At 40.3% G+C, this 22,988-nt stretch overlaps 1 protein-coding gene across 4 annotated transcripts in view; it reads left to right on the forward strand.

Annotated features, from left to right (window-relative positions):
• NEDD4L (NEDD4 like E3 ubiquitin protein ligase) overlaps positions 1–22,988 on the forward strand; it is a 332,653-nt gene that overhangs the window by 265,105 nt on the left and 44,560 nt on the right. For 3 of the 4 annotated variants that reach the window (XM_058557208.1, XM_058557211.1, XM_058557210.1), the window contains 7 exons: positions 4,985–5,117; positions 6,218–6,394; positions 8,971–9,045; positions 10,675–10,734; positions 15,980–16,111; positions 16,611–16,730; positions 17,835–18,032. In XM_058557208.1, the coding sequence (XP_058413191.1) occupies positions 4,985–5,117; positions 6,218–6,394; positions 8,971–9,045; positions 10,675–10,734; positions 15,980–16,111; positions 16,611–16,730; positions 17,835–18,032 (895 nt within the window). The remainder of the gene's footprint in view (positions 1–4,984; positions 5,118–6,217; positions 6,395–8,970; positions 9,046–10,674; positions 10,735–15,979; positions 16,112–16,610; positions 16,731–17,834; positions 18,033–22,988) is intronic. The other variant, XM_058557209.1, reaches the window with a different exon arrangement.

Raw genomic sequence — 22,988 nt, forward strand, 5'->3', positions numbered from 1 at the left:
AGTGGTCCAGAAGCAACATGGGAAAAATGCAGTTTTTAATTCAAGTTCACATGCAGTTTAGGGAGAAATCAGTGGCGTGACTGGTCCCATGAGTGAGGTGGCTAAGGCAAGGAGAGGCTGAGCCAGGAAAGATGTCAGCAGAGCTCTGGTTGGAACCGAAGGAGTGCCTCCTTTCCAACAGGTGTGACTTCTAGAAAGCAAGAGAAAAGTTAAATAAGGAAAAAGAGCTCATTTCCCCAATAACCTCTTCATCCTATCTGAACTGTTTGAGAATTAGGGGTTCTTTCTCCTGAAGTTTATTTGGCTGGGCAGAAGCCCTCAAGCCTTCTAGAACTATTTTAAAGAATTGTTTTAATTCAAAAATAATTTTTTTCATAATTCAGTTTTCACAGAATACTGCAACACTCTTTGGAGGAAAATTGATATTAAGAAATGTCTTGATTACGAAATGTCTTGATTAAAGGCTGTATCTGAGGAAATCAGGTAGTGAAGTGATTACCATGTGCTAAGCAAAGAATTATGACTCTCCTGGTGACTCTCATTTCTTACCCAACTTACTATAGACTTGTGCCCCAAACTTCAACCCCCTGAAGAATCTTCATTGACATCGCATTGCCCCTAGGCTGTTCATACGAGCTCATTCTCCACCTTGTCTCTCTCGCTGGCCTTGCCCCCCAGTCATAAATATACAGTGTGATCGGTGACCTGATTGTGCACAGCTGCTTTCTGATTACTTTATCTCCTTCCTTGACTAGTCCCCTCCCCCGCCCCCAAGCAAAACTAGAATGTGCCCCTTCCCTTGGCTGCCTTCAGATTTCAGCCTAGTAGACCTTCCTCTGGGGAACCCCACCTCTTCTGTCCAGGTCTCCCTGAAAGTCTTATCTTCCCTTATCATGGCGCAGAGCACATACTATTCTAATTGCCTGTTTGAGCAGGAACTGTGTTTTCTTTTTTTTATTTTTGGTGATGAAGATTGTCCCTGAGCTAACATCCGTGCCTGTCTTCCTCCATTTTTGTCTGTGGGACACCACCACAGCATGGCTTGATGAGCATTGTGTAGGTCCGTGCCCAGGATCCGAACCTGTGAACCCCGGGCCACCAAAGCAGAGCATGCCAACTTAACCACTACACCACTGGGCCGGCCCAGGAACTGTGTTTTGTTATTCATAGATCTACCCCTAGCACATGGCACAGGGTAGGAGCTCAGCAAAATACCTTTTAACTGAATGAATGATTACAAATGAATCACTTCTAAAAGTGATTATAGGCACGTGGTTTAGTGGACTGTCTAGGCCAGACCTAGGCCTGGACGCAGAGCTTTAGAACTTGTGGAAGTCACCATAGAAGACACCCCAGCCCTCTCAAGTCTGAAGGTAGCTTTTAAAATACCCTAATTTTAGGTTTGTCCTTATCCTATTTTAATGTAAACTGTATAGTTTCCACTGTAAAAACCACAATTTTAAAAACATGGTGAGGGAATTGTATTAAGACTGTAAATGAAGACGAACTTGTTAAACTCACTTATTTTTCCCCTTTTTATTACCTCTTTCTAACACTTGGTACATCTCCTATCTTAGCAATAATTTAATCATACCTGGATAGCTCAGGTCATCATTACAGTCACTAATGTCTGTGAATATAAATGATCTGACACACTGAGCTTAATTGGCGCTGAACTTGATGAATTTATGGTTTTGCTTCTCTTTATTCATTTGTATATTTCCCATGAAAGTCAAATGAAATATATATATTGTGTGTGAAATTGACTGAAGAAAATTGAAATAGCCATTTCTCAAATTTTTCCTTGCCCACAATAAAATCATTTTTCTGTTTTAATTTGTCAGCTCAAATATTTTCAAATGTTAATCTTCCAAATGGTCCATCAGTGACCATTTAAACTTCCAGTCATTTTCAACAGCACTCCCATTCAATTGCTTAATTAAATGCAAAAGGCCTCCCTTGTGTGCACATTTTCATTTTATCACTAAAGACCATAAAAGCCCATGGTTGGAACTTCAAAATCAGAGATATCTTTCTTCTTTATGCCATTTAGTTGTTTCTAGTTCACACCGTTTACTAATTATTTGAGCATGTTGGATAAGGGAGATTGGCAAAATTGATTTTTAATGCCTCTTTTTTTTAAATCAGTCCTTCCAGAATGATGGAATTTTATATACTTCTGAGAGATACAAGATACAGACACAGTAATATTAAAACCAGTTCTCAACCTCTCTGAAGCGCCTGTAACCATTCAAGTATGTGTAGGGCCTGGCACATAGTCAACCTGCAAACAGTCACTCGGTGTTGACTGAAACAATGACGACTGATGTTTCAAGTGAAGATTTAAAATTTTGATGAAGCTCTTAGATATAAAATATTTTTAAGTAAGGCCAGTCATTATAAGGTGAAATTGCTTTCATCTTTAATAAAAAGGGAAAGAAGATAGATGAAAGCTTCCTTTGCCTTCTTAGACACTACTGAAATATTTTACATATTTCATAAAAGTATTCTGATCATTTTCCGTGTAAGTTTTTTTTGTTCTGTAATAACTTATAATTACTTTTTTATAATCAATGTGTGCTTTGAGTGTCATAAAGAATTGAGTGTCATATAAAAATGACTGCAGCAACATACAATCGCAAAGACAATATTACATTTTCTAACATATCCAACAGAGTGCCATTTTTTTGTTCTGTTTTGGTGGTTTCAGAAATTTTATTAGTATACTTGTTTGTTCCTTGATTTTAATGATTTTCTCTTTGGCCATAATATGTCAGTTTTTCTGAAGGTACCTCTATTTAAGGTACTATTTTTAGCCTAGTTATAGTTTACTATAACTATAAAATATGCAGAATATGTATTTCTGGTAGAGTTCAAAAGTTTGTATATTGGGTATATAGTTACAATAAAACGTCATTAATACAGATTTTAATAATAAGGAATTATCATTTTAATGTGGATTAAGTGGAAACTAACCTTCATACTACCCCCTTTACCAGAAAAGTTAATAACGTAAAGATTTTTGGTGGAAACACTTCAACTGTCTCGGAAACTGGCATTAAAGAGTCACCTATTTATTTGCAAACAGTGCTGCTAATTGCAAACTATTTGCTATTACAGGGGCCTAACAGGCTGTTAATTGGGATATGGTATAAGTTAGTTTGAGACTGTATTAGAAGGTTTCAAAACCTATGTTTTGGGAATAATCTATAATCAGGGCCCTTGTTTAATACTGTATTTCAATTAGTCTGAAGTAATGTTTTCAAATATTTTGAAATATTAACTTGCATCATTTTTGTTAACAGAATATGATGTCTTATTGAAAGAGTCCGTAAGAGTTTTCTCTGAAAAACATTTTGACATTTACACTTCTACTCTGAAAGCCTCTGAGTAGTATTTCTCCCAAAGGATGATTGCCTGTAATTTACTGCAAAAGTTTTCAAGATTGAATCAGTGCTTTCAGATCCTGAATTAAGAGAGTTATATGACAAAAAAAGAGAGTATGAAGTTGCAGTCTTCTTCAAATCCCAGTTGATTTGGAAGGTTATTTGTCACACACACAAATATCACACCTGATATTTGTATGAATTTTTTTAAGTAGTTTAATGGGGAGAAATACAGTGTCATGATTCTGAGATTCTGTCAAAATGAGATCCACGACAGGTGAAAAAATTCATGTTGGGTCACAAGCACATCCCTCCAGGTCCCGGCTTTGAGTTTGTACTGTTTGTGCTTGTAGGGGAGGAAGAACTGTTCCTCTATCCTCTAGGTTCTTCTGGCTGGTCTAAGAAGTAAATTGACGTGAGACAGAATAACAAGAGAACAGCAAACAAAGTTGAATAATGTGTATACATGGGAGAAACCCAGGAAAACTGAGTAACTCACCAAAATGGCCAAACCGCTACCTTAAATACCATCTTCAGCTAATGACAAAGGAGGACGTTGGGGGTAGTGGTTTGGGACTTCAGAGGGGAGGAAGGAAGTTCACATGGAGATGGAGAAGCAAATGTCTGGTGAACAAATGTTTGCTGGGCCTCCTATAAACAAGGGGACCCAAGAGAGAACTTTGATAAAATGGGCCTTGCTAGGTACCTTCCTGTCTACCACATTTAGAGTTTTCTATGGTGATAGCTCCTTCCTGGGACAGGCCTTCTATCTGAAATTCTTTTAAGCAGTTAAGGGGGAAAGTCAAAGTTTCTTTCTGAGTCTTTGTTCTTAATAATAATGAAGCCAGGGCCAGCCCAGTGGCATAGTGGTTAAATTCGTGTGGTCCACTTCAGCGGCCCAGGGTTCACAGGTTCAGATCCCCGGTGCGGACCTACACACTGCTCATCAAGCCATGCTGTGACAGGTGTCCCACATATAAAGTAGAGGAAGATGGGCACGGATGTTAGCAGAGGGCCAATCTTCCTCAGCAAAAAGAGGAGACTTGGCAACAGATGTTAGCTCAGAGCTAATCTTCCTCACCCCCCCCAAAAAAAAAATCAAGCCAAAGAGACACATTTTTGGGGTGACACATTCTGATATCCCACATGCTCTTTGGTCGGTTGTTAATGCCCAAAAGCTGCTGCCTTGTCGTTGCTAGACTCCTAGATGGGTCCCCACTGACTGGCTGGGACTGTGAGCTTACACATCACCTCTCCTTCAAGAGGCCTGAATTGTCACTGGAGCAAATGGATGGAGGACTTGGACTACTTCTTTCCCAAATAGTAAAGTACATGTTGCAGTATATGCCTGAAAGATGTTCAAAATATTGTGACTGATGCATTTAAAAACTATTTATTTGATTGAAATGAACCTAGAACTATACTTGAGCCAAGATATGGTGGAAGAATTCTCATATTTAACGGCCAGCTAATTGTCAGTGTTTAATGTGCGAGCACTGACGTTTGAGTAGGTGTAAGGCTCTTGGTGAGCGTTGGGCTGTTGTTGAAGCGCCCGTGATCAATATGGGTCCTCCTGTTTCGCATCCCCTCTCTCTCAGGGATGTGTCCTCCGAGTCCGACAGTAACATCAGGCAGATCAACCAGGAGGCAGCGCACCGGCGCTTCCGCTCGCGTAGACACATCAGTGAGGACCTGGAGCCAGAGCCCACCGAGGGCGGAGACGGCCCTGAGGTAGGATGTTCCCGCACTGCCTCCACACTCTCCGCAGCTCATCCTTTCCATGTTCTCCAGGTTGACTCTATGTCGTAATGTCTTTTCTTGGTAAAGGCTGTCTAAAAAGTAAAGATCATGGTCTCATAGCTAATTGATGACCATCATGATATTAATTAATTTAGAAAGTGTTTATAAATGGCATGTTTAATGAATGCATGTATCCACATCATTACAAAAGAGAATGACATTTTTAGTATGGAAATTTTTAAATACTTTCACTTTATAATTTATTTTTCCCCAGAGTCTAACCATATCTTATTAAATGGCAACATGGTTATCATATTTGAGCAATTGAATGAGCCTCATAACTTATTTGGGTACCAAATACAAGTTTTTACTGAGTAGTTTTGACATCATGAAAGAGATTTGTTACCAAGACAATACAAATGTTAATGGTAAATTACGGGGGAAAAAACGATGCATTGAACAGCAGATTAGCAATTACCATAGCTCCCATGCTGCCTTAACAAATCTGTTTACTTACTAGAAATCCATTATTTTTAGACATTGTGTTAGGAAGATCATTCACAAAATGTTCCAGTGATCGAAATTGGAAAAGCGAAATTAAGGATTCCATATTAAATTCACTAAAAGTTACTTTATACCAGTGTTTAATTACAGCTTGTAGCATCTCGGCTGTTTTCATTATGAGTCCTCAGCAGTTAAAGAAAATCCGTGAAAATCATGAATGAATTCCTGAGAATATTTTTTAACCTATGCATGTAGTTAAAAGTGCTGGAAGTAAGTCACTGCTCAGAGAGGTTGTATTATAAAGTAGTAAGAGCACAGCCTCTGGAACCAGGCTTCCTTGGTTCAAGTGCTGGCCCTGCCACTTCCTAGCTCTGTTACCTTGGGCAGGTTCCTCTCTGTGCCTCAGTTTCCTCCTCTCTTAATTAGGGCAGTAGTCATATCTTCTTCATGGTTATTGAGAAGACTGTGTGGCTCCTAAGTGCTCAGTAAAGGTTAGTTATAGTTACCATAATGGTTATTGTTGTTGGGCACAGGAAGAGAGGATCCCTCATTCCTAGCATTTACCCCAGCGTCTCATTCCTTGATAGCCCTGGGAGACCATTTCAGAAGAAGTGAATATCACTGGAGACTCCCTCAGTCTGGCACTGCCCCCACCGCCATCCTCCCCCGTGTCTCGGACCAGCCCACAGGAGCTGTCTGAGGAACTGAGCAGAAGGCTTCAGATCACTCCAGACTCCAATGGGGAGCAGTTCGGTTCTTTGATTGTAAGTAATAGTCTTGTTTGAATGAGAAGTTGAGCAAATATCTTATCATATTTTGCTGCTTTAAGTGAATCTTGTATGCAAATAATGACCAAGAGTTTTCCAGCTGCCAGATAACTCTGACATTTTCCAAAGTTCCTCCTTCCCTAGGAGAAGCAGGACCTTACCAGAATTAGCCCAAGCAGGTGAGAATCTTTCTTGATTTGTAAAGAACTTGGGAGAATAAGAGTCCCTGACTTCTGTAATTATCAACTTTAACCTTGTAGAATTTCTTTCCCCAGCCAAAGGCTCTTAAATAGTACCATCATCAGAAAGGTGATATTTCATACCGGGACCTAGGAGACGTTGGGCCTGCTAATCAATCCTCTTAAATTGTAGTCTGCATGTTTTATCATTCTCATTTCACAGATGAAGGCATGATGTTTCAGTGACCTATCCAAGACAAGGTTAGAATGCAAGATAGAAGACATCTTCTAAGTCCCAGAGTACGAATCCTTGAGAAGGGTTATGAAATGGTGACACTGACGTCAGGGTTAACGTTTGAATTTGGGTTCTCAGCCATCAGGGAAACTCATTCTAGAAGCTTCAGATGGGGATAAGCCCCAATGAGAAGCAACAGAATCAGCCATGAAGACCTCCGTGTTCGACAGTACAAAACTGTGCAGAAAAAGCCCATAGAAAATTCCTTTTTGTGCATAAATTTAAGAATAAATGCAGTCTCAATGTTTCTCAAGAAATTGAACTTGATGTATTATAGTAAATGATGGTACTCTACTGGAAATGGCATCCTAGAAAAGTAGTCATTATTAAAACTCTATCAAATGAAAATGGATAGGAGGACTGCATAAAATGTAAAAGCAAGTAAGTACTCATAAAATTGTTACTCCTTCAGTTATGGTGTTTTTACTTAAAAAGACAGCATTGACCCATATTGTATGAGTTGTGATTACTCATACAATACTCAGTTAATGTGGTTTTATGTTAAAATTCTATGAATGTTTTTCACAAAGAGAAATACCATTGAGATGAAAATTTAGTACTAAAGGAGCATAAAAAAAGCATATATGGGATATTTGAATTGGTAAACTGTTACTATGGAAAAAACATAAGCAATGAAGCCATATATTTAAAACTTATAAAAGGAAGTAAATACTGCAAGAACCATAGCAATTGTACACTTTCAGTCTATGAAGTGAAAAAATCATAATTTTCTTCAGCATTAATATTAAGTTAGCATCCCTAGTTATTTGTATAGGGAGCTCCTTCATTTAATTATTCAAGGTACATACACTATCTTTAAGATTTAAGTGCAAGTGTCAGTATTATTTTAATATTGTGTTGAGTCTGGTTCAACTATTAAGTACGAGTGCCTAAGAAAGAGAAGAATATGGGACTCTTCTCCAGTCTTGCTTGTCAGGGTCACTAACAGTAGCATGAACTTTTACTCAAGAGTGAATCCTTCAGGGGCCGGCCCGGTGGCGTAGCGGTTAACTGCGCACGCTCCCCTGCTGGTGGCCTGGGTTCAGGCCCTGGGCGCGTACTGAGGCACTGCTTGTCAAGCTGTGCTGTGGCTGCGTCCCATATAAAGGAGAGGAAGATGGGCATGGATATTAGCCCAGGGCCAGTCTTCCTCAGCAAGAAGAGGAGGATTGGCATGGATGTTAGCTCAGAGCTGATCTTCCTCACAAAAAAAAATTAAATTAAAAAAAAAAAAAAGAAAGAATTACTCCTTCATGCCAACCATTGTGGAAAGACGTGAGTAGCCCCCCATCTCCGCCACAGAGTCTTTCTTTGACCTTATTCCATTTTAGTTATCATTGCAAAATATTAAGAATGAGTAAATGCTACAGACTTGTCCCATGGGGGCTGATTAGACCCTGGCTTGTTTGTGTGTGACCTGCTCCTGTTCTCTGAGTGGATCTGTTAGGCTTTTTTTTTTTTTTGAAACCATATGGATTAATACAAACAAGTGAGAGGAACATACATTCTATACTAGATTTTTTTAGATTAACCTCATTATTTTGCCTCATTCCTGTTCTGTGCGACTTCAGCTCCACTCAGAAGCTAAAATTATAAATACCTGACCCTTCAGAAGTAGCACATGGACATAGAATCCAACTGATTCTTTGTCAGTGGTAATAATATTCAATAATGTTGAATAACAATTTATCAGTATTTCTTCCTCTCTTCACATCACACTAGGATTTACCCAGAGGTTGCGTCTCAAGGCAGACTACGAAACTTGTAACTTCTTATTTCCATTTTTAAAGCAGCACTAGAGTGTCAGTGGCCTGTTCAGTCCCCCTTCCTGTTTTGGCCTCCTCCTCTTATTTTTGCTGCTGTTTCTAAGGGCCAATCAGAATCCCAGTCTGCTTAAAACACTTGAGAATGAAAATGGAAGATTCCTTGACTCCTTAAAGGATTACTCTCTCTTTACTCTGAAAAGATGATGTTTCATTTAATTACCTTCTAATATTAAAGAGTGGGGAATAGGCTTGAGTGATATATTTTTTAAGCCAGTAAAACTTGTTTCTAAGAATATGTTTTCTTGATGCTTCATATCCTTTCCTCTCCTTCAGCAAAGAGAGCCCTCCTCGAGGTTGAGGTCATGCAGTGTCACGGATGCGGTTGCAGAGCAGGCTCATCTACCACCGGTAACCCACGCTCATTTCCGGTCATCAGTTGGCTCTTTTGGCTTTTGTTTAAAATCATCTTGGCTACTGAGGAAGAATTTTTCCTGTTCAAATCCATTTACCATATCAAGGAGACATTAAAATTTCCTAACAAACTGCCCAAGGAAAGTGGATTTCCAATATAAAGTGTTATTGCCACCAAAGTCTCTGAGATGCTAAAAACTTAGTTGCTTTGATTTTCCACCCAAATTAATACCAATTCTGATGTGCTTGCTTGAGTTCAAGTACTTAACTAAAAGCATACATTAATAATTCCTTTTTTTGTTGTTAAACTTCATTTAGTCACTAAAGCTGTGCTCTGGTGACCTGTATCTGAAGAACTTACTGAATCCCTTTAAACAGGAAGAACTCTTCTGGGTTGTCAGGGCGTATTCCTTGCCATTACTAATGGTCTGAACTCTTAACCCACGAAGTCTCTGTACCTTCTCTTAAAGGCAGCTCTCCTGACTCAAGAATTGGCTATAATTTGTTCCCCCTCTCTCACAGTTTTCATAACTAGCAGCAGATATGGAAGTGTGAGGGGTGTTTAATAATATAGGACATATATAAAAATGAACATTCAAATTGGAAGGCAGACCAGAGATGCCTCGGGAGAGGTTTGGTGTACACATTAAAAATAAGAAACTTTACATAAATTTGTTTCTTCTTTTAGAGAAGAAAATATTATGTGGTTTTTAGCACGTTCAATTTGATGTTTGGCCTTAACCAAGTGTTTTATTACTACAAATCTTTGATCATGTTTTGCACTAATACTTTATTGTTTATGAAATTGAAGGAAAAACAAGTGCACCTACAGTTTTTGAAATCACAGTGTCTTACCTATCATGTGCATTTTTGCTCACCTTAAAAGGATATTTTTTGCCTAGGTTTTACTCTGTGTTTACAAAATGAATTAATGAAGTACACTAGTCAACTGAGGCATGAAAATAATAGATTCAGTTGTGGCTTACTTCAAACGGGCTGGTTGATAAGAAGCTTGACAAGAGCGTCCTTTCTGGGATGGTTTCAGTACAGGCCTCCCCAAAAAGCAGAACAATCAGCTGTGGTGGACTGGTGGGATCCTCCTCAACCTAATGATTCTGTGATTTTGCTTGATGGATTAGTGGCACTTTCTCTCCTTTTCAAAATCAATGTCAATTTTATTTGCCAAAGAGCTCGCTTTCCTGGAAACTGAGGTTTCCTCCCTCTTGTACTCTGTGAAGCGGTCAACTCACTGATCACCAGTGGCCTCTTAGTTGATTTTTTTAGTTTGGCAGATTTAAGAATCTGCAGGTTATTTAACAGTGGGGGCAAAACCATAGTGGTTTTCAATATTTTTTTGAATAAGACATCTCACATTATTGAGGTTGTCAACTCATTGTTTACCCAAATCAAGGCTGCAGGCTTGAGCCCTCTCTGGGTGGGAGGGTAATCACGTTCCTCTTCTTCTGGTCATCAGTGATTGCTCGGCTTTATTTGCACAGGGTGAATTTCAAGGATTCTGATTCATGTCACCTGCCTTACTGGCTGCAACAGCAGTGATTCCTGATTCAGTAAGCAGTGGGTGGTCTCCCCAAGTGCATTTCACTGATGTAAATTATCATTTAACAGCCCAGTGCCCCAACTAGGAGAGCCCGTTCATCAACTGTCTCGGGTGGTGAGGAGCCAACGGTAATGATACTCTTGATCAGACATTAATGGCAAAACTGTGGGTTGGTTTTAATATTGCATATGTTTCTTATTTTAAACCTCTCACTTTCTCATTGTTCAAAGGTACTGGGTAAAACTGAGCAATTTTTAGTCTCATATAGTTTTGTTAGGAATCCTGTCAAACTTTGGTTAAGCACATTTAATTTGACCATTTAGAATATATTTTTGCCTTTTAGTGTTTGTACTTCTGATAAGCTTTTCCTATTTGTTAGAATGCTTGGGTAAATTAATTTGGTTGGAAGAGAAGCAGAGAAGCCACAGGAATTGCATGCGATTATGCCTGTGAATTCTCAGTTGTGCGCAGGGCCATCCTCTCTTGTGCATTTCCTGTGCCACATTTTAAACACTGGGTGAGATTTTCTGTGTCATGAGCATGAACCAGTGACTTTTCTCTGCTACCAAGGGCTCTACTCCCAGGAATGAACAAGTGTTCGTATACTTCAGGGGGGAAAAGGAGGGAGCACATTTAAGAAGTTTAAAAGGTCTAGAAAAAAATGATATTTCTCTAAGCCAAGTATCTGTTATTCTTATTATTCATTATTTTACATAATTTCTAGTATTCGTGTTTGTGTGTAACTTGGATTTCACTATGTATCTTAATTGCCTGTTTTTTACTTGATCTCTAAACCAGGCCTGCTTATAGATTCTGCTTTGAGCTGCTATAGCTATTTGAAGAATATTCCTTATTGTTGCAGCTTTATGTGTGTTATAACTGCTTATTACTTGAGAATACCTTTAAATACATATCCGATTGCTGGTTTTCTGCAGGATGTTGATAATTTAAAGGAACAGTTTAGTTATATTGTTAGAATTTAGTGCTCAGCATTGTACACAGGAACATCAAATTGGCAATTAGCAAAAATCAGCCTAGTTTAAGGTATTGAGCTGCAGCGATTTCCATGAAAATCATGTGTTGGGTGGGCTGGGCTCACCCTCCAGTAGAATTCAAAACATTCCAAGTGAACTAGCATGTTTTGTACTGTGCACTAGAAATTTCTATGGGAGTAGGGCTGCGAGGTAGACAAGATCATAGTAGAATTCAGTGCTATGAGCATCCTCTATCATCCATTTTTGCATTTTTTGGCCTTGGGACCTGCTGTTAGTATTGGAGTGTCTGATGGCTGACGGAATTAGGGTAGTACTGGGCTCCGTGGGAAGAGTGACCTGGCAGGACAAAGTGACCCATCTGAGTGAGACCCCGGTGGCCCTCGCCACTGCCCTTTTCTTCTTGCTGGTACTCTCCCCTCCCCCACTGATGAATTAAAAATAGGAGTTTGATTTTGTTATTTATTTTTATTTTTTTAATGAGGAAGATTAGCTCTGAGCTAACATCTGTTGCCAATCCTCCTCTTTTTGCTGAGGAAGATTGGCCTTGGGCTAACATCCATGCCCATCTTCCTCTACTTTTTTTTTTTTTTTTTGTGAGGAAGATCAGCCCTGAGCTAACATCCACGCTAATCCTCCTCTTTTTGCTGAGGAAGACTGGCTCTGAGCTAACATCTATTGCCAATCCTCCTCCTTTTTTGCTTTTTCCTTCTACTTTTTTTGTATGTGGGACGCCTGTCACAGCATGGCTTGATACGCAGTGCGTAGGTCCACTCCTGGGATCTGAACCTGAGAACCCCAGGCCACTGAAGTGGAGCTTGAGAACTTAACCACTATACCCCCAGGCCGGCCCCTGTTTTTTATTTTTTAAGATTGAGTAGAAGTAGTTCCTAAATGTTGTACCCACTCTCATGCTTTCTATGTACCTGGTAATCTTTCGGCTATAATAAGCCAACTTATTCTATGGCTGCATTAGACATTTGGGTCAGTTTGAAAGTATCACATGTGTTTCTTTTCCGTGCTTACCACCCCTGGTCACGAGTGCCCTTACTCTCTCTTTTCCAGTTCCATCTCCTACCATGTATTTTCCCCTTACACACCCTCTCCTACCCCTCACCGTGTCCACCCCACGCTGAAGTGCACCGTCTCGTCCTGGAGCTACCCTGGGACGCATGGTCTCACTGCTTCCTCTGTGCTTTAATGAACACACGTGTGCGCACATACACACACTCATAGGAAAATGGGATCTCATATACTTATTACTAAGTATCTTGATCTGTTTCACTCATGGTCATTCCTCTGGGACATGTTAATAATTATGTAATATTCAATGATGTGAATGTACCACAATTTGTATAATTTTCCCACATTGATGAACATTCAGCCCCTTCCCCCCATCCTCGTATATCTCTCTTTCCGTGGTAGCACTTCTATTTCTAAAGTATAATGAAAAAGCCTTGATTCTCACCTGCAGAACCACAGCCCTTTGACTTACAACAAATAAATACACGCTGGTGTCCCTTTCCAGCGGACTATAACCAAGAGCCCTCTCTGTCAGACAGAATGAGAGGGACAGCACAGTCCTTTGGTCTTTGCTGTATATTCCCTAAAAATATGCTGAGGTAACAGTGTGGCAGGGCTGGAGCGAATCTTGGAGAATCTGTGATAGTGCCACACTGTTTATCATCTTTAAAAGCATATTAAAACTTTTACAGTTTAAACATAATTGAGTTGTTCATTTTAATGAATAAATGGAGCCACTATGAAGCTGTAGTTAAATGGCTATTTGCCATTGTGAAAAGCTGTGAAATGTTAAATTAAGCTGACTAGCAGTTTTTAGCTTGTCTTTTGATTAATTAACTTGTTTGGGGTAGTGTGGAATGCATGTGTGCATGAGCACACACACAGTAGGTCTCCTTTTGGCTCCAGGGCTGGGCCACTTCCATGGTCTGTCTGTAGAAGCCGAGTCCTGCCTCCTCCCTGGCTGTGTGGTGGGAGGCAGTGTTTTGAATCACAAATGGAATCATCAGCACAGGTTGTTCTCCACCGTCATTTGGAAAGAAATCTATAAAGAAACGTTTTAATAACGCCATCTCGCATAAATGGAACTAGATTATAGGTTGCCAACTCGATTCTTAATAGAAGGTAGAATGAACATTTTAATCAAATTCAGTGTTCCCTGCCACAATCCTAGTTTTCCATAAACTGATCAGTCCTATTAACTGTGGATCTATGAAAGTAACCTGGTTGCTGGAAGTCGTACAGATTGCACATTCAATTCTGAGATTATCCATGACACTTTCAAGTTATTTTAGTTTATCAATGTCCTCATAAATATCCATTCCAGGCATGCTGTAACTATAAAACTATCCTTAAGGTTTGCAGAACAGAGTTTTCTGAGGGCATATCTAATTGCCTCTCCCAAAAACTCAACAGGGAGGGGGAAAAGCAACAAATTCCATTTAGCCAAAGCATTTTTGGTCATCATATAAACAACAGTAGGTCAAAGCTTGATAGCAGGTACTTTGCCAAAAGTACAAATTGACCGCTAACTTAGGTTACAACTTGGGTTCTAACTTAGTTCAGCAGAGTCAATTTTTGTAGTGCCCAGATAAGAAGTAGCCTGGAAATAGCTCCTTTGTGTTGGTGCCACAGCTAGAGAAGAGGGAGGAAAGAGCTTCCAGCTGTAGACAAAGTCATCTGTCTTTGATACTTACTGAAGAATCAAGTCTGCGTGTTGGTGTTTCTTCCTCTCTTGTTGTATCCCCACACCTAAATCCAGGACACAATATGGTCAGAGTCTTGCAATTACCATTATGGGGCCTTTGGGACTTTATCTGGAAAAATATCAAGGGAATAGTTGCTGCAGTTTTAGCAGAAAATTTTTTTTTTTTTTTTTTTTTACAAATAATCTTGCCTGGTAAACATGTTCTAGAAATAACCATTGAGGTAGCTGCTCCGTGGCCTCCCTTTTTCTCTGGAGTGTGCTGTTGAGCTCATGAAGTAGAACATTGAGCCTTGTCAACTTAAGTCCCCAAATTTTACATGACAGTGTCCTTGATCATGTCTTCCACTTCAGGGTTCTGCAGTGAACTGGGGACCCTCTGACTGTGACCCTCGTTGCCAAGGCACGTTTTGGTAGTGAACATGAGAGATGGGGTGAGCACAGGGAGAAGTTGGGCTGAGAGCTTTACATCTCAGCCCAATAACAAGAAAACTACACCTGGTCAAATATCTGGAGGTTCAGAAGATCCTAATGAGGGAAGATAGTACCCAAAAAGAGGCGGCTTCCTTTTGTAACCTCACGTAAGAAACTAGTCCTGATTTGGCCTCTTGTTTCTTTTACACCCTCCCAGGAGCCTTGGTAGCCGTGGCTGGCTTCTCGTTTCTGAGCCCCCTCTCATAGAGTAGCACCCTTTTCCCAGTTAGAAGTCTTACATGCAGCATCCGTACATCCAGAACTTCCCGGGATAGCACTGACCTCAAACGTCCATCTCCTGTCTCGTTGCCTGCATGAGTCATTGAAACATCCTTGCTATTCCAATATTTCTCCGCCCAGACTGCATTTCTCAGACTGCTGCTTACAAGCAAAAGTGTGTCAGGAATCCTTTTGTGATCTAATTTGGACTGTCCAAATATAGTCACTCTATACTGGACGTGTCTCTAAACCCAGAAACTGTCTGTGCTTCATTCATCCTTTAAAGAGACACAGTCCATGTGGGAGGATTGGGTAAATACAGCCTTGGTTATCATGCTCCTTTGGAATTCTGACCTCAGATGGCCAGGTGACTTCCTGAGCTGGGGCAGTTGAGATGTCCTGGTTGATCCTCTTGATTATTTGCTACTGGTGTGAATGCAGGCTTCCTAGAGAAGAGACTATATTTTTTCCCCTGAAAGCTACAGTGTACAGACCCCTAAGCTGATAAAGAATTTAGGAATAAGCTAGGAGAGCATCCCTGTGGCAGCTATATTGAGAAGAAAATATTCATAGCATTTCTCTTATAGATGGTAACATTTGAAAATTTGAAATAACTTTAACTTCCACATGGTTTGACAGTAAAACTTAACAACTAAAACAGATTGTCATATTTTTCTCTTTCCTTATGATCACGTTAGCAACGACCCTTTATGTTTAAGACTTCGGGGCTTAGAACTGAGTTCTTTAAGATTTCAGACCCCATAGCTGTGCAGGGTTTATTTCATAGTAAATTTGAAGCTTTTGGAAATCTGTTGCTATTTTCCAGACGCTAATGTTTTCGGTACAAATAGAATTAACTTACTTTGTCTAGAACAAATAATTATCTGGGTATACATTACTTTATTAAACTGATCAGCAAACAAATGCATGATATTAAATAATAATGATTTCTTACACAAACAGCCATCAGTGGCCTATGTACATACCACGCCGGGCCTACCCTCAGGCTGGGAAGAAAGAAAAGACGCTAAGGGACGCACATACTATGTCAATCATAACAATCGAACCACAACTTGGACTCGACCTATCATGCAGGTATGCAGATCGCCATACAACTTAAAATCACAAGCAGTAGAAGCCGAAATGTACATGAGCTTCGTGTTCCTGATATTTACATATTGTTCTGAAGAACCCCCGTTTAAGAAAATTTTTGTCACAAAGAAAATGCATTACTTAGGCATATTCGCCTAAGGAATAGTTTGATCCCCAAATCAGTCTATCCCTAGATACATTTTCAAAATGTGACATGAAAGATATTTTCAAAGTAAGAGCCTATTACAATGTGTAGCTTCTCTGCCAAGCCCCCCTTTTTTCTGAGGCTGGTTTTTATGCCGGGCTAGTGATGCATTTTTATTTCCTTTGAATGTGTTTCCCCATCCTTTCCCCCATTATTATGTTTAATCATTTCCTCCATGCTTTAAACAGGCCAGCCCTCTTATTATCGTTGGCTGTGTTGTTGTTTGGGTCCGCACTCCTAATCATAAACACAAGGAGATCCTCATATGAAGCTAACTTGTTTTTGCCTCCAAAATAGCTTGCAGAAGATGGTGCATCTGGATCCGCCACAAACAGTAACAACCATCTAATCGAGCCTCAGATCCGCCGGCCTCGTAGCCTCAGTTCGCCAACTGTAACTTTATCTGCCCCTCTGGAGGTGAGAAGGCGGCTACCTCATCTAACTGGGGTCACGTCTGTCCTGTGACTTCTCATTCTCTCTTCTCTCTTCACTTGGACTTCAGTCTTGCAGCCACCTTGCTCTCTCTGATCAGTCGTGTGTTCGTGGTGAAGGGTGTTCTTGTGCAGACTTACTACGTGCTTCTCTGTTCCGCCCAGTTCACACCCCTAGACTCTCTCACCTGATTCTCATTCTCATTTGGCTGAGGCCATGGTGACTTGTGCTGGACATGGGCATCTCTTTTCAGAACTTTCTCCATTCTTGTGTTTTGCTCCTTATTGCCTGCTGCCTCATTAGACTTGCATAATAACTCCTTCAAATACCAATGCTTATATTGAGTTTTAAAACATAGCTGTTGCTTTGATCATTTTTTCTCCTTTTGCCTGTAGGGTCTTTCATTGTGCGAGCATATGTGTTTCTGATGCATATCTGCATCTCTAAATCATTGCTGGGCATCTGCTTGTGCTCTCTCCTGTGTGTGTGGTTTTAGCACCATCCCTTAGCATCACAAATGTCAGCGAGTTAGAGAAGCCAGAGAGTAAACGTTTGAAGTTCTAAACTTGACTGTGTCTTAGAGATAGCTTTGGGTTTCTCCTTGCCCTGGGTTTAAGATGCTGATAAGTGGGAATGGATAATATCTCTTCCACACTGTGATATAAATGTCGTGGGTAACAGCTATGCAATTCCAGGTGGTTGTCTGTTGATAAAGATTTTTCTTTTTGTGCTCTAAAAATTGCCGATCCATTCTTCATTAGACTGTGAGCTCCTTAAGGGCAGGGACACGTTTTTCTCCACCCTCTGTAAAATCTCCATCCGGGATTCTCAACATAGAAGAATATTTTTGGTGTGTACCAAGTAGCTGTCAAAGGATGGTGGTTAAAAGTACTTAATGTTGTATGTTTAACCAGTAGAAAAACTCAAAGTTAGATTGTTTTAAAAGTAAAAGAATGACAGAAACAGGTTTTTTTAGGCACTTCCCCCTTGTCCCTCTCCAAAGAAGAGCATTCCCTGATACCCAGGTACATTTTGACACATCTGGAATAGCACATGGTAAGAGTTCTAATGCTCATTATTATTCCTTAGGGTGCCAAGGACTCACCCATCCGTCGGGCTGTGAAAGATACCCTTTCCAATCCACAGTCCCCACAGCCTTCACCTTACAACTCCCCCAAACCACAACACAAAGTCACTCAGAGCTTCCTGCCACCCGGCTGGGAAATGAGGATAGCGCCAAACGGCCGGCCCTTCTTCATTGACCATAATACAAAGACTACGACATGGGTAAGGTTGCTGCTTTTCTTTGGCTCCATTTTCATCGTGAGGTCTGGCGTTAATTCCTTGTTTCCCTCCTCAGTATTCATTGTACTTGTAGAGAAATTGCACTGACACTGACGCGTGTCCCCAGAGGTCTCCTCAGCCCGCATCTCGACTCTGCACGTACAGGCTGGTGGGACTGGGTGACTTAACAAGCACAGGCGTATGGCCATCTGGTATTGGCACCAGGGTGGATGCATTTTCTTCATAGCACTCCTGGAAAGCTCTAGTTTTGACAATTTACCATATTTGGAAAAAGAGGTAGTGCCCATATTGCTAGGATTTTCATGTTACTGCTTCACATCTCATGGTGCTGTCATTTTATTAGGAACTTGAATCTTTTTTTAGAATAATTTTTGTCAGTTTCTTTTTGCATTTTTATTGATGTTACCCATTTTTATTTGATTTGTCCTTTTAGTTTTTAGTGTTCGCGTCAGATTAGTATCTTACACACTTCCGTGCTACATTTCGTACCTTTAATTGTGGGTTGGGAGATAGACTGAAGGACTTTGGTTGTGAATTTGATCGCTCTTTTTGGTGAACATTTTGTCGAAATTGGTCTTTCTTGTCACACTGCGCCTCCATGTGCCCCGGAATCGTGCGTAAGGACGAACCTGTGTGTTGTATTAACTTGGGCAAGATGAGGTTAATCAAAGGTGCACATGCTTACCTTTATACTCTTCTGTCAGTTCTTCATTTCTGTAGCAGGATCAGCGGTGGGTTTTTTAATGGAGCGTATAGTTCTTTTAAAAGTCGGTATTTTTCTACTCTATGATCTCTAGACCTGTGATTAAACTGAAATTGGTTCTCTGGTTTCTGACCATTTCTGAGGGCTACAGAAGTTCTGTTTTTCTTCTGTCCCTTGTATCCCCCATCTGATTGTCTGGGTACAGAGGTTAACTCAGTCCTTCCAGCATCTGTGCTACTTGCTTAGCACTGATATTCTGTGAAAGCTCATTGGGTTTTGGTGATTGTCATTGGCCCTGGCTCTTTGGTTTTGGACCAGCAGTGAACACATGCTTTAAATTCCCATTTCTAGTGAAGACACTGAGTGTGTCCAGTTGGGAGAAGAGCAGTAGTGTGTTAAGGAAGAGGCCTGAACCAGAGTAACCAGGACTGTCATTTACACTTTGCCCGTGGTGTGATTTTAATTTAGTCTCTTGAGGATTGGACTAGGTGGCCTAGAGGGCTCTCTCCCTAAAAACCTGTGGATCATGGTGCAGCATGCTTCCACAAGGACATTCTCAGTAGGACTGTGCCTTTTATTCTAGGACATTTAACGTCGTTGGCTCCTGCCACTGAATGCTAATAGCCACCATTCCTCCCCCTGCCCCCATCACAGTGATAACCAGAAATGCCCCCCACATTTCCAAACACCCCTTAGTGAAGGACATTCTAAAAGTTCTTCCTATGTTGAAGTAAAGGAATAGCCTGCCAAGAAAATTTATCATTTAGATCTAGTGACACTCATTTGGTAAACTCATAACAACTTCTAAGGTATGTCATAACATGTAGCTTTGTTTGACTCACCTTTCAGTCTGAAGATAATATTACAGGTTTGTGGGCAAGTTGAGAGTGAGAGAGAGGCAGCTTTTTGGAAAATACAGTAACAGAGATTGGTTTTTAGGTCTTTTTTCCACATTGACGTAGAACCTGTGGCTGCCCAGCTAATGTACCCATTTCTACTTACTACAGCACTGTTGTGATTTCAAGTCCTCAGCCAGAAATGGGAGCTCCAGAAATAGGGGGTAAATATTGTAAAAGGAGATGGATTAGTGTATGGAGCCACTGTGGCTTGCCAACATAAGCTATGATTTTAGTAATTTGAGCTAGCTTAGTAATCAAATCCTCTAACCTTTTCGCAGCCTTTCACGCCACAACTTCAGTGTAATTGCAGCTGGGCAAATTTTAATTCAAATAGCACCAGCTTTATTTATTGCCTACATCGTTATTGAATGAAACCGAGTTTGAATTTCCAGTTGTCCCTTTCTACCCAGATACTTGTTACTGACTAATTTACTAATTTAAAATTTTAGTTTTTTAAAACAACATCTTGTTGCTGCTGCTGCTGTTGAAAATCCTTAAGGTAACAACTGGAAATTCCACAAGTTACTACCCTGCTTCCCTAAACTCAGATGTGCTGACAGCTGCACTATCCCTGCCAAACAAAGGCCTCTGCAAAATGCTCCTGTGGAAGGCACGCTCCAAATTGCCTGTTTATTTTGACAAAAGATGGAGGGGTGGAGGGAGCTATAAAGATAATTTTCACCTTAAAATCTGTTTTGAGTTGGTTTGGGGTTTGCTTTGTTTGTTTTCTAGCAGAGGGAAAGAACAGCGTAGCTATTCTTAGATTTGAGGATTATGATACAAAAAGGAAGAAAAACTGGTAGGACAGGTTGAGCATAGTGGAAATAGTCCTCCTTCACCCGTCAACCTGTGTGCTCTTGATTCCTCTACTAACCAGGAGTATGAAAAGGTTCAGGCCAGCATTTCCCTTGTATACATTGATAGAGGAAAATTCCCTTTGAAGTCTATTTATAAAACACAGGCTTTTGCACACGTGAATAATGGAGGCTGGAATAAAGTGTGACCACATCCAGTGAGCGTCACTTTATTCCCACCTGGGGCGGGCGGGCCATGGGTACCTGCTGGAGGCCACCAGGAGACTGAGGAGAGACTACAAGAGGCCTTCAGCTTGCCCGTTCCTTCTGCTAAGGAAGCTGCTCGAAGCATGTATGTAAGAGTATATTTATGTCTTTTACCAGACAAAGCATGGGCTTATTTTTGTAGCAAGAAAGATCATACCTTAATTAAGTTTCAGGTTTGTTTTCGACCCAGGTCCAGACTAATAAAACTCAGTGCAGCCCAGGCACAGTTGTTGATCTCTTCCAGGATGGAAAAAGCACAGTTGTTTTTGAACCAGCCAGCATTCCCATATTTTCTATAGTTTTAAATGATTCTGCTAGAAAACTTTTTTTTTTCCCTTAAGATGTTGATCTTGGCCTTCTGTTTAAAAACTCTGTCAACTGTATTGAGGGAAAGAATTATGAAATATTGAAATAATTGTGAAATAGTGAAAAAGAGTGCTGTTACTATGCTGAGGAAAGGTAGAAACGACCGAGTGTGTTTGCATATTTTATTCATTTATATTCATATCATTTGAGACCTCATGGTATTCCAAGTTCCTGTCAGCCCTGAAGTTGTCATAACTCATGTTGGGCCATGGCTGCCCTCTGCTCCATCAGCGTGGGGGGCCTGCCTCTCCGTTGTTCAGGGGATCCAGTGGGAGGGTGGGTTCGGTAGTACCCACTAGACTTAGCCCTCGGAGCTTGACGGGTGGCAGCTGCTGCCATTATTTTGATTTTTATTTGTATAATAAAGTAATATGACCCCTGAGGGCCTCTAAACTTCACATTTTATGAATTCTGGGTTTCCATGCAAGGCCATTTAGCAGACCTGTGAAACTGAGTTTATTTTATACTTCATGTCCCCCACCCCCTTGGCACTTTTCTTTAATTGTAGCTGCTTCTTTTTTTTTCTTTTTTTTAAATCACCAGCTTTTTACCAAAAGAGCTGATTGTCTTTTCACAGTAGCCTGTGTGTGTGATTCCAAGGCAGGGCCACCCTTGCCTGGAACGTCCAGAAGCCCCTGCCCTCTTCCATGTCATAGGAGTCTCAGGCTCTCTAAACCTAGCATGGCCAGTGGCTATGGGGCCCAAGGGTCCCCTGTGGCGGTGGCATTACCTGGTCCAGTTCAGAGTAGGCACTGAGTGGGTAGCTTTTGTGGAGTTTAGTGCTCTAAATGTTACCTCTGTCCACGATTAACCTGTCACAAATGTTTACCAGATTATCAGCTTCTTGGACCTTCCACACCTGAAATCTACTTAGTGTATCTGTGTACACTGTCTGTGTTCCGGTATAATACAGAATATTAGACCAATTTTATGCCTCTAATTACCCTTTAGAAAGTCTGTTAGTGAGGTTCAGGGTCAATATCCATCATAAACTGCTAACGTGATTTCTTCAATTAAAAGTTTACTACAGTTAACAGAAAGCAAAGGTTGAGTTTGTGGGGTTTTTTTTTGTTTTTTTTGTTTTTTTTGTTTTTTTTTTTGATTCTTGCCAGTTCCAAAAATCTGTCACTGTTATAATCCAGTGATACTAACAGTTTATACGGTTGATTTGGGAAATTTTTTTAACAGCTTTATTGAAATATAATTCACATCGTACAGTTCACTCATTTAAAGTATACAATTGAATAATTTTTATACCATTGAACAAGATGTGCAACCATCACCATAATCAATTTTAGAACATTTTCATCACCCCCAAGGGAAACCCCATACCCCAAAACTCAGAAAGTGAGTTTTATTTTCCAAGGTTTATACCAATTATTTCATTTTCTTGTTGACTTGGGAAAATGCTGAGGCAGAAAACCGTTTAGTAATTTTAGAGCAACAAAGGCTTTAATATAATTGAAATAAAGGGTTTTTTTGAGGTTAATTTTCAAGGCGTTTTTTTTTTAGGGTTTTTTTTTTTTAATCCTAGGCTTATTTGGTTGACAGCGTGTTATTCTGAGTTTTATCATTTGTTTTCTAATCTTTAGAGTTTAAAATATGAATTCTCTAAGTTACATTGCATTTTAATTGGGTCTGTAGAAGAGAAAGGCAGCTCCCAGACTCTGGGTCAGCACCTTTGGACGAGTTCTCATTCTCTCTGAAACTCAGCTTCCTCATCTGAAGCAGCAGAGATCATGTGCCCAGCCTCCTAACAGGACACTTGCAAGATCGTATGTCTGACTGTTCTTTGTAAATTATAAAGCATGACCGAGGATGTCAGAGTACATATTTCTCTTTTGTTGGTTCTCTGTGGTATCTTATGAACCATATCCCTTAAGGAAAATATTTTACAGACTTTTAAGTG

This window comes from Diceros bicornis, chromosome 16, assembly GCF_020826845.1.
Source record: "Diceros bicornis minor isolate mBicDic1 chromosome 16, mDicBic1.mat.cur, whole genome shotgun sequence".
Taxonomy (NCBI): domain Eukaryota; kingdom Metazoa; phylum Chordata; class Mammalia; order Perissodactyla; family Rhinocerotidae; genus Diceros; species Diceros bicornis.